The following is a 10,545-nucleotide window of genomic DNA, read 5'->3' as shown; positions in this document are numbered from 1 at the left end:
AACTGAGAGAGGTAAAATCTAATAGTTCCAGTGTGTAATATCAGATTAATGAACTGCACCAATTACCCAAGTAATTGCAAGTAATTAATAAGCACGATGCCTTTGATCAGCTTTTACACACAGTAAATGAAAAAAAAATCACTTTTTTCAGGCCAGTAGTCATGGGGTTCAATTTTATTCAAGATTGACTTTTACACAAGTATGAAGAATGTTTGTCAGTCAGTCTGCCTGTCAGTCTGCCTGTCAGTCTGCCCGTCAGTCAGCCCGTCAGTCAGCCCGTCAGTCTGCCTGTCAGTCAGTCAGCCCGTCAGTCTGCCTGTCAGTCAGTCAGCCCGTCAGTCTGCCTGTCAGTCAGTCAGCCCGTCAGTCTGCCTGTCTGTCAGTCAGCCCGTCAGTCTGCCTGTCTGTCAGTCAGCCCGTCAGTCTGCCTGTCTGTCAGTCAGCCCGTCAGTCTGCCCGTCAGTCTGCCTGTCTGTCAGTCAGCCCGTCAGTCTGCCGTCAGTCAGCCCGTCAGTCTGCCTGTCTGTCAGTCAGCCCGTCAGTCAGCCCGTCAGTCTGCCCGTCAGTCTGCCTGTCTGTCAGTCAGCCCGTCAGTCTGCCGTCAGTCAGCCCGTCAGTCAGCCCGTCAGTCTGCCTGTCTGTCAGTCAGCCCGTCAGTCAGCCCGTCAGTCTGCCCGTCAGTCAGTCAGCCCGTCAGTCTGCCTGTCTGTCAGTCTGCCTGTCAGTCTGCCCGTCAGTCTGCCTGTCTGTCAGTCAGCCCGTCAGTCTGCCTGTCTGTCAGTCAGCCCGTCAGTCTGCCCGTCAGTCTGCCCGTCAGTCTGCCCGTCAGTCTGCCTGTCTGTCAGTCAGCCCGTCAGTCAGCCCGTCAGTCTGCCTGTCTGTCAGTCAGCCCGTCAGTCTGCCCGTCAGTCAGCCCGTCAGTCTGCCCGTCAGTCTGCCCGTCAGTCAGCCCGTCAGTCAGCCCGTCAGTCTGCCCGTCAGTCAGCCCGTCAGTCAGCCCGTCAGTCTGCCCGTCAGTCTGCCCGTCAGTCTGCCCGTCAGTCTGCCCGTCAGTCAGCCCGTCAGTCAGCCCGTCAGTCTGCCCGTCAGTCAGCCCGTCAGTCAGCCCGTCAGTCTGCCCGTCAGTCTGCCCGTCAGTCTGCCCGTCAGTCAGCCCGTCAGTCTGCCCGTCAGTCTGCCCGTCAGTCTGCCTGTCAGTCTGCCCGTCAGTCAGCCCGTCAGTCTGCCTGTCAGTCAGCCCGTCAGTCAGCCCGTCAGTCTGCCTGCCAGTCAGTCAGCCCGTCAGTCTGCCTGTCTGTCAGTCAGCCCGTCAGTCAGCCCGTCAGTCTGCCTGTCAGTCTGCCTGTCAGTCAGTCAGCCCGTCAGTCTGCCTGTCAGTCTGCCTGTCAGTCAGTCAGCCCGTCAGTCTGCCTGTCTGTCAGTCAGCCCGTCAGTCTGCCTGTCAGTCTGCCTGTCAGTCAGTCAGCCCGTCAGTCTGCCTGTCTGTCAGTCAGCCCGTCAGTCTGCCTGTCAGTCTGCCTGTCAGTCAGTCAGCCCGTCAGTCTGCCTGTCTGTCAGTCAGCCCGTCAGTCTGCCTGTCAGTCTGCCTGTCAGTCAGTCAGCCCGTCAGTCTGCCCGTCAATCAGCCCGTCAGTCTGCCCGTCAGTCTGCCCGTCAGTCTGCCCGTCAGTCAGCCCGTCAGTCTGCCTGTCTGTCAGTCAGCCCGTCAGTCTGCCCGTCAATCAGCCCGTCAGTCTGCCTGTCAGTCTGCCTGTCAGTCTCAGACTACTTAGCGCTGTTAATAATTTTGATTTTGTTTTTTCAAGTAATCATGTCTAATCGGTATTTTGACTGCACATTATTCTTGGAAATGATCAGGCTGGGGTTTGTTATGACAAGTGTTTACCGAAACAAATCTCTGTTTACTGTCCTCAAGCGGTTGTGGATCACTCAGTTAATTTTTAATCACACTTCTACCCCAAACCGCCCTCAGGTTAATTTATTTAGAAGAAATAGGGACCCACATATACAAGCTGTGATTTAAGTACTTCAACCACAAACTTGGAATGATGGTTGAGGTTTCATTGAGAATCGATGAGATCTACACAATCTTTCAGAGCTGGACTGTTTGGGTTTGATTTTGTTCAGTGACTGGGGGTCCCGATATGTGTATCTGAGCACCGTGAGGGATGGCTGCCAAACAACCTTAGATCCCAGAGAACAAGAGTCAGAGTGTTGACCCCAGGAAAGCAAAGCAATTCATGTTTGACTGGGAAGAAGGGACAGACGCAGAGACTCTCGTTCTTCTGAGTTGTTCGAAAAACCAGTGGGAATGTGGTGAGTAAGAAAGATAGAGAGAGAGAGACAGGAGAGGAGAGAGAGAGAAATGAAAGCTGAAAGGATAAAAAAAGTCTTGGAATCCTGTAGCACATTTCGTGACCTCTGCACATCCCAAAGTGCTTCACATCCAACCAAGAACGTTTTTTTTGTAGCAGTGTAGTCACTGTTGTATCGGGGAAGTGGCAGCCAATCTTCTCCCAGTCAGATCCCACAACATCAGATAATGATTAGATATCCGAATTTTTTAATCATTTTAAACAAGAGACAAATATTGGCCTCAGGTGACCCGGGAGAATGCTTGTAATAGTGCTCAGAGACCTTCCACAGACAGTGGATCAGCAGACGAGTATCAGCTTCATATCTGATTCAAAAACTCCCAAGTCCAATGACGCAGTGCACCTCCAGCTTTAACCATTGACTCTGGAGCACTCCCACAGCACTGACCCTCCAACAGTGCAGCACTCCCTCAGCACTGACCCTCTGACAGTGCGGCACTCCCTCAGCACTGACCCTCTGACAGTGCGGCGCTCCCTCAGCACTGACCCTCTGACAGTGCGGCGCTCCCTCAGCACTGACCCTCTGACAGTGCGGCACTCCCTCAGCACTGACCCTCTGACAGTGCGGCGCTCCCTCAGCACTGACCCTCTGACAGTGCGGCACTCCCTCAGCACTGACATTCTGACAGTGCGGCGCTCCCTCAGCACTGACCCTCTGACAGTGCGGCACTCCCTCAGCACTGACCCTCTGACAGTGCGGCACTCCCTCAGTACTGACCCTCTGACAGTGCGGCACTCCCTCAGTACTGACCCTCTGACAGTGCGGCACTCCCTCAGCACTGACCCTCTGACAGTGCGGCGCTCCCTCAGCACTGACCCTCTGACAGTGCGGCGCTCCCTCAGCACTGACCCTCTGACAGTGCGGCGCTCCCTCAGCACTGACCCTCTGACAGTGCGGCACTCCCTCAGCACTGACCCTCTGACAGTGCGGCACTCCCTCAGCACTGACCCTCTGACAGTGCGGCACTCCCTCAGCACTGACATTCTGACAGTGCGGCACTCCCTCAGCACTGACCCTCTGACAGTGCGGCACTCCCTCAGCACTGACCCTCTGACAGTGCGGCACTCCCTCAGCACTGATCCTCTGACAGTGCGGCACTCCCTCAGCACTGACCCTCTGACAGTGCGGCACTCCCTCAGCACTGACCCTCTGACAGTGCGGCACTCCCTCAGTACTGACCCTCTGACAGTGCAGCACTCCCTCAGTACTGACCCTCTGACAGTGCGGCACTCCCTCAGTACTGACCCTCTGACAGTGTAGATGGATATATAGATGATGGATAGATAAGAATTGGACAAGAAGTGAAATGATAACTAATTGAGAACAAGAAAAAATAATCGTCTCCCTATTCCACTGGATTCAGCATATTCACTTTGTGTTTGTGTGGGTCTCTCTCTCTCTTTGATTCTTTAGGGTGATTCTTTCTCTCCTCTTCCTGCCTCCGGCTTCCTGCATCATCTCACTCAGCGGCATGCAAGGCCACCTCACATCTCTCAATTACCCCCAGGGTTACCCCGATAATACACAGCAGCGCTGGGAGATACAGGTTCCGAATGGTTATGGCATCAAGCTCTCCTTCACGCACATCGACATCGAGACTTCTCCAGAATGTGCCTACGACCATCTGCAGGTAACCTGTTTCTGTATCAGATCAACACTTCAGGTTTCAGAATTTAATTATCAGCCTCTTCTCCAAGCAGCGATATTGCTTCCTTATACGTCCTACTTATCTCTGCTGTAAGTCTTAATCCTTAACAACATAAAAACATAAGAACTCGAAGCAGGAATAGGTCATCCGGCCCCTCCAGCCTGTTCTGCCATTCAACAAGATCATGGCTGATCTTTTCATGGACTCAGCTCTACTTAGACAGTGCGGCACTCCCTCAGCACTGACCCTCTGACAGTGCGGCGCTCCCTCAGCACTGACCCTCTGACAGTGCGGCGCTCCCTCAGCACTGACCCTCTGACAGTGCGGCGCTCCCTCAGCACTGACCCTCTGACAGTGCGGCACTCCCTCAGCACTGACCCTCTGACAGTGCGGCGCTCCCTCAGCACTGACCCTCTGACAGTGCGGCGCTCCCTCAGCACTGACCCTCTGACAGTGCGGCGCTCCCTCAGCACTGACCCTCTGACAGTGCGGCGCTCCCTCAGCACTGACCCTCTGACAGTGCGGCACTCCCTCAGCACTGACCCTCTGACAGTGCGGCACTCCCTCAGTACTGACCCTCTGACAGTGCGGCACTCCCTCAGCACTGACCCTCAATTCCTTTACTGTTCAAAAATTTCGCTATCTTTGCCTTAAAAACATTCAGTGAAGTAGCCTTAACTGCTTCACTCTGATAAAGTTACTGTGAAAATCCCCTAGTCGCTCCAGTGTCTGTTTGGGCATGCTGAGGGAGAATTTAGCATGGCCAACGCACCCCACCAGCATGTCTTTTGGAATGTGGGAGGAAACTGGAACACCCGGAGGAAACCCACGCAGACACAAGGAGGACGTGCAGACTCCATGCAGGCAGTAACCCAAGCCAGGAATTAAAACCGATTCCCTGGCACTGTGAGGCAGCGGTGCTAACCACTGTGCCTCCATGTGGCCCAGTTCTTGATAAACATGAATAGATCCAATATCTGTCGATTCATTTCAAGATTATTATATCTCTGTATCTATCTATCTGTCTATCCATTTCTGTTTATTATCCATCTCAGCTATTCATTATCTGTCTCTCTCTCTCTGTCTAACTCTCTCTTTACATATTTCTCTCGCTATCCAACTGCCTACCCATTATACCTCTGTATATTTATCACCCATCTCCGTTTATGTACTGATCTATTTTGAGATAAGATGTATTGGCTCTGGAGAGGTTACAGAAACTATTTGCAGAGGTGATGCCACGTTGAGCTGGTGTACTTCCCAAGAAAGAGAGAAGAGGAGCCACGGTTCATATTTTGAAAAGTTTTCATCGAATCCACACAAACAGGGCGTTTCCTTCCCTGGTGGGTGGGAGCAAAGCTGGAGTGAGAGAGAAATCCGACCAGGAACTCCATAGAAACTTCCTTAGCCAGAGAGAGTGGTGAGAATCATAAAATCCCAAGGGTACAGAAGGAGGCCATTCGGCCCATTGAGTCTGCATTGACTACAATCCTACCCAGGCCCTATCCCCACAACCCTGCATATTTACCCTGCCAAACCCTCTAACCTACACATCCTGGAACACTAAGGACAATTTAGCACAGCCAATGCACCAAACCTGCCCATCTTTGGATTGTGGGAGGAAACTAGAGCACCCAGAGGAAACCATGCAGACAGGGGGAGAATGTGCAAACTCCACACAGGAGTGACCCAAACTGGGAATTGAACCCAGGTCCCTGGGGCTGTGAGGCAGCAGTGCCACCCAATGTGAAAGTTGCTACCAGGGATAGGGATAGAGTTGGGATGAATAGCGTAGATGCATTACAGGGGAAGACTGGATAAATACATGAAGGAGAAAAGAGTTGAAAGATAATGCAGATGGGGTGAGATGTGGAAGAAGGGTGCATAAACACCATCATGGAGTGATTGGGTCAAATGGCTTGTTTCTCCACTGTCCATCCATCCGTCCGTCCATCCATTTCCCTCCGTCTCTCTCTCTTTCTCTCTTTGAGGATGTCAGTCATTTTCTGTGTCATTTCCTGCACCTGCCATTCCCACCCAGATCTTATGTGATGAAGCTGCTTATCCCCGAATCTGTGGCAGCAAGAGCAGAGAGCGGAAAAATTTCCAATTCCCCCACGAGTACCAAACCACTGGAAACTGGATGAGAGTGACCTTCACGACGGATTTCTCCAACGAGGAACGCTACACTGGATTCGCCGCCTATTATACAGCAGTTGGTAAGAGATACAAAACTTGTGGAGAGAGAGAGAGAGAGAAAAGGCGGGGGCAAGGGAGAGAAAGAGGGAGGGGGAGTGAGAGGAGGAGAGGAAGGGGAAAAGAGTGAGAGGGAGAGGGAAAGAAGGGAGGGGGAAAGGAGGAAAGGAGAGGGGGAAGGGAGAGGGGGAATGAGCAGGGAAGAGGGAGAGAGAGAGAGAGAAGAATAAAGAAGAAGGCAATGGGGGAGAGAGAGGGGGAGATAGGGAATGGAGAGAGAGGGAGAAAGGGGGGAAGGGACAAAAAAAGAGGGAGAAGGAGAAGTGGGGGAGAGGGAGGGGACAGAAAGAGAAGGGGAGGGAGGAGGAGAGAGATACACACACAAACAGGAGGAGGAGGGAGAGAAAGAAAGGAGGGGGTGACAGTGGGAGGGAGTAGGGAGAGAGAGGAGAGAAAGGGGGGGAGGGAGGGAAAGGGAGAGAAGGAAGGACGAGGGGGGAGAGGGAGGGTGGGGGAGAGAGAGGGACATAAAGCGAGGGAGGGGCAAGAATGGGAGAGTGGGGAGAGAGGAGAAAGAGAGAAGACGGAGGATGAGGAAGGAGTGGGAGGGCTCCTTCCTTGGATTGAATACACACTCTAATTTCCTTTGTAAGCCTGGGTTGGCCCTATTATCCATTTTGTTTTTGTGCCAGTCAGGAATAAACAGTTGCTGCAGTTCCCCCATGCGTTCCTTCAATGTTTGCCATTGCCTATCCATTTGTCATCCCTTTAAAGTAACTCTCCCCAATCTATCAAGGCCACCTCATGCCTCATATCCTCATAGTTTCCTTTATTTAGATTCAGCAAACCAGTCTCTGAATCAACTACTTCACTCTCCACTTTATTCTGGCCACTCATCCCCAAGGGGTCTAGTACAGCTGGATTAGCAATGATTCCCTTCTCATTACACAGTACTCACTCTAAGATAGCCTGCCTTCTAGTCGGTTCCTCCACATATTAGTTAAGAAATCTATCCCGTATACACTCCAGGAATTCCTCCTCTATGGCATTGTGGCGAATTTGATTTAGTCATAGAATCCCTAGAGTACAGAAGGAGGCCATTTGCCCCATCAAGTTTGCACCAACCACAAGCTGGCCCGATTCCCACAAGCCCACATATTTACTCTGAAAATCCCCTTGACAGTAGGGTCAATTTATCATGGTCAATCAACCTAACCTGCACATTTTTGGACATATTTGCCCAATCTATGTGCAGGTTAAAATCACCCATGATCACCGATAGCCTCTTATCCCATGCATCCCTAATTCTGAGTTTCACGCCATTCCCAACGTCAGCGCTGCAGTTTGGTGGTCGATATATGACACCCACTAATATTTTTTGACCCTTTGATTTCTCAACTCTACCCATATTGTCAGAGTGAATATCCTTTCTCACTGTTGTGTTGATTTCCTTTTTAACCAGCAGTGCCACTCCACCACCTTGTCCTTTCTGCCTGCCCTTCCTAAATATTGAATACTCTGGGACATTCAATTCCCATCCCTGGTCACTCTGCAGCCGTGTCTCTGTAATTCCAATTATATCGTATCCATTTACATCTATCTGTGCAATTAGTTCATCGACTTTATTGCAAATGCTCCGTGCATTAAGGCGCAGAGACTTTAAGCTTTCTTTTTAACATCGTTTGCCTTGATCCCAGTATTTTTCTCTATAGCCCTGTTTGAACTTTGTCCTCGGTTTCTCAGCCTATCACTTTTCTTATTACCTTTTCTACCTTTTGTTTTTGTCCTTGCTCCCTCCTTTTCTGACTCCTTTCATAGGTTCCCATCTCCCTGGTTAAACCCTCCCAATCACTCTAGCAAACAGTCCCCCTATTACATCAGTCCCAGTGTTGCCCAGGTGTAACCAGGTGTACAGGTCCCATCTGTCCCAATGCCCCAGGAATCTGAAACCCTCCCCCTGACATGTATTCAGCCATGTATTCATCCGATATATCCTGTCATTTCTACTCTTGACTAACACGTAGCACTGGTAGTAATCCTGAGATCACTACCCCTTGAGGTCCAATTCCTAACTTTCTTCCTAGTTCGCAGTTTCTCCTAGCTTCCTAGCTCCTGCTTGCACTTATCGAGAAGCTCACTGAGTTGTTCCAGTCCTTTTGGAAACAAGGATCCATTCCTCAGGAACTTAAAGATGCTTCCATCGGACACCTCTACAAGAGGAAGGGCAATCAGCAAGTATGCGACAACCACCGAGGAATCTCGCTGCTCTCCATCACAGGAAAGCCCTCGCTAAATCGTCTGGTCACTCATCTGGAGCTGGGCCTGCTTCCAGAGTCACAGTGTGGCTTCCACAAAGGTTGTGGGACTATTGACATGATTTTTGCTGCGTGCCAACTTCAGGAGAAGTGTCAGGAGCAGCATCGTGAGCTCTACACAACCCTTGACCTCGCGAAAGCCTTCGACATTGTAAGCTGACAAGGCCTGTGGAGGATTATGTCAAAGTTCGGCTGCCCCCCCAAATTCATTCAGATGGCACGCCAGTTCCATGACGGCCAGAGTACTGGATGGCGGAGAATCCTCTGAAGCATTGCCAGTCACCAGTGGCGCCAAACAGGGCTGTGTGCTCGCACCCACGCTGTTCGGCATGACGTTTACTGCCATGCTGAATGATGCCTTCCAGGACAGTGCGGCTGGAATCAGCCTCAAGTACAGAGTGGATGGGAAGCTCTTCAACCTGAGGAGACTTCAAGCTATTACCAAAGTGAAGGAGACTGTTCTGAGAGATTTCCTCTTTGCCGATGACTGCGCCCAGAGTCAGAGATGCAAGTCAGCGTGGACAAATTTTCCACGGCTTGTGACAACTTTGGACTCGCCATCAACGTTAAAAAGACCAAAGTCGTGTACCAGCCTGCTCCTCGTGCGCCGTACACAGAACCCATAATCACAATCCAAGGGCAGAAACTACAGGCAGTGGACCAGTTCACTTATCTTGGCAGCACCCTCTCCCAAGCAGCGACTACTGATAGAAAAGTTAACTGCAGAATAGCAAAGGCAAGTTCTGCTTTGGGTAGACTGCACTCCACTGTATGGGAACGGCGGGGAATCGGCTCAGCAACAAAACTGAAGGTTTACAGCGCCGCGGTACTCACTACCCTCCCGCATGCCTGGGAAACGTGGGCTGTGTATCGAAGGCAGGCAAGACAGCTCAATCATTTCCACACGACATGGCTTCGCAGAATATTACGCATCCAATGGCAAGACAAAGTACCAGACACTGAAGTTCTCTCTACAGCAAGTCTACCATCAGTCCACACACTGCTGACGAGAGCGCAGACCCGGTGGGCAGGTCACGTCCTCTGTATGTCAGACGAGCGCATACCCAAGCAGCTCCTTTTTGGGCAACTCTCTGCTGGAAGACGCTCGCATGGAGGGCAGAAGAAACGTTTCAAAGACACACTCAAGGCCTCCCTGAAGTCGCTTGACATTGACACGACCACCTGGGAAACGCTGGCACAAAACCACCCTACCTGGCGCTGCCTCACCCACAAAGACTGTCAGGCTCACAAAGCAAGGTGTATTGCTGAAGCACAACTTAAGTGTGAGCTGCGCAAACCCAGAGCCACCAGCACAATAACTACACAAGTCTGTCCAATATGCGCCAGGACATTGCGTGCCCGAATTGGCCTGATCAGTCATTTTCAGACACACTGCAACCAGCCTCAAAATGACTAATGGTTTTGAGGTCCTCATCGATGACAATGGATGAACAACAGACAGCCTGTCATTTCTATTCTTGACTAACGTGTGGCACTGGTAGTAATCCTGAGATCACTACCATTGAGGTCCAATTTCTTAACTTTCTTCCTGGCTCCCTGTATTCTGCCTTCAGGGACTCATCCTTTTTTTTGCCTATGTCATTGGTACCGATGTGTACCACGACCACTGGCTCTTCATCTTCCCCCTCCAGAATGTCCTGTACACGATCCAAGACATCCTTGACCCTAGCACCAAGGAGGCAACATAGTCTCATTTAGAGCCACAGAAACACCTGACTATTCCCCTGTTGCACTGGCACACTTTTCATCCCTCCCCTCTGCAGCAGAACCAACTGTGGTGCAACGAGTTTGGCTGCTGCTGCTTTCCCCGAGAGGTCATTCCCCTCAACAGTATCCAAAGCGGTATATCTGTTTTGCAGGGGAATGGCCACAGGAGTTTCCTGCACTATCTGCCTATCTCTACTGCTCTGTCTGGTGGTCACCCATTCCCTTCCTGCCTGCGGAGTGACCATCTCTCTACACCCACGATACTCTCTGACTCGCGGATTT

At 51.3% G+C, this 10,545-nt stretch overlaps 1 protein-coding gene across 1 annotated transcript in view; it reads left to right on the top strand.

Moving 5' to 3' along the window:
* The first annotated feature begins 208 nt into the window (after positions 1–208).
* LOC145337168 (complement C1s subcomponent-like) overlaps positions 209–10,545 on the top strand; it is a 45,816-nt gene continuing 35,479 nt past the window's right edge. The window contains exons 1-3 of the mRNA XM_080181957.1: positions 209–1,704; positions 3,790–4,006; positions 6,066–6,243. Of these exons, the coding sequence (XP_080038083.1) occupies positions 209–1,704; positions 3,790–4,006; positions 6,066–6,243 (1,891 nt within the window). The remainder of the gene's footprint in view (positions 1,705–3,789; positions 4,007–6,065; positions 6,244–10,545) is intronic.

The sequence above is a fragment of the Carcharhinus amblyrhynchos genome, unplaced genomic scaffold (assembly GCF_965287045.1).
Source record: "Carcharhinus amblyrhynchos unplaced genomic scaffold, sCarAmb.v2.hapA scaffold_44, whole genome shotgun sequence".
Lineage (NCBI taxonomy): Eukaryota > Metazoa > Chordata > Chondrichthyes > Carcharhiniformes > Carcharhinidae > Carcharhinus > Carcharhinus amblyrhynchos.
Note: the sequence above shows the minus strand (reverse complement) of the source record. Positions and strands in the feature narration are given on the sequence as shown.